At 34.0% G+C, this 1027-nt stretch overlaps 1 protein-coding gene across 4 annotated transcripts in view; it reads right to left on the bottom strand.

Moving 5' to 3' along the window:
* The window catches only part of LOC106878315 (WD repeat-containing protein 86), a 43987-nt gene that overhangs the window by 15095 nt on the left and 27865 nt on the right, over positions 1-1027 (bottom strand). Inside the window, exon 5 of one of the 4 annotated variants that reach the window (XM_014927505.2) lies at positions 261-781. The exons of the other annotated variants lie outside the window; for them this stretch is intronic. Within the exon in view, the coding sequence (XP_014782991.1) occupies positions 695-781 (87 nt within the window). The 3' untranslated portion in view covers positions 261-694. Of the gene's footprint in view, positions 1-260; positions 782-1027 lie in introns of those variants that run through there. 4 annotated transcript variants of the gene reach the window in all.

Here is a 1027-nt window from a genome sequence, read left to right as displayed (position 1 = left end):
ATATATTATCATATGATTGAACGCTACGCACCCTTTTCCAAGTATATATATATGTGTGTGTGTGTATGTGTGTGTGTGTATGTGTGTGTGTGTATGTGTGTGTGTGTGTATGTGTGTGTGTGTATGTGTGTGTGTTTATTATACATACATTAATTATACATGCGTATGCGTATCTATATCTGTATGTGTGTGAGTGCGTATGTATGTGTATACATGTACAAGAAATGTTAAAGAATACAATAGCATTAAAAGAACTACAAATGCATTTTAAGACTGGAAGAATTAACTTTTAGCATGCTGCCTTTTTATTTTCAAATGACAAAAGACGTTCCAGCTGTGACCATCTTGCCTTTTAATTAAATATTGTATCTAAGAATGCATTATCCAACATGTTCTACACTTTTAAAGACAGTACGATGCGATTTGAGGGAGATTTGGCTTCTATTTCTAGCAGGTCGAGCAACCAGCAGAAACTCTCTAAGCTGGTTCTTGGTGACGTCATTGCTGGTTGTGGTGATGGTGGTGATGGGAGGATAATGATGATGGCGGAATCTTTTTCTGTGATGTTTTTATTTTGTATTTTAATCTTATTTTTATTTTGTATTTTAATTAATCTTATTTTTCTCATATGAGTTCCTATAAATATTCAACATAACTTTTTATCGAAGACACGTCCAATGAGTTGGTTTTTTTATCAATCCGGTCCTTCTTTGAGGCCTTTAAGATCCCAGACGCGTAGCGATCCATCGTAAGAGCCGGAGAACAACTTCTGGTCAACGATCTAACTGGCAGTGAAGGAAAGAGCGTGTTTTTATTCCACAACGACAGAAAAGGGTGCAAGTGAGAGGAGAAAATGAAAAGAGAAGAAAGAGAGAAAAGAAAAAGAAGAATAAGAATTAGAAATTCGTGAATTTGTGTCAGAAAAACATGGAACAAAGCATTTAACAGTTTCGACAAGCGCATAAAAGCAAAATGTAAAAAGCATACATAGATCATATATATATATATATATATATATATATATATA

This window comes from Octopus bimaculoides, chromosome 23 (assembly GCF_001194135.2).
Source record: "Octopus bimaculoides isolate UCB-OBI-ISO-001 chromosome 23, ASM119413v2, whole genome shotgun sequence".
In the NCBI taxonomy this organism is placed as follows: Eukaryota; Metazoa; Mollusca; class Cephalopoda; order Octopoda; family Octopodidae; genus Octopus; species Octopus bimaculoides.
Note: the sequence above shows the minus strand (reverse complement) of the source record. Positions and strands in the feature narration are given on the sequence as shown.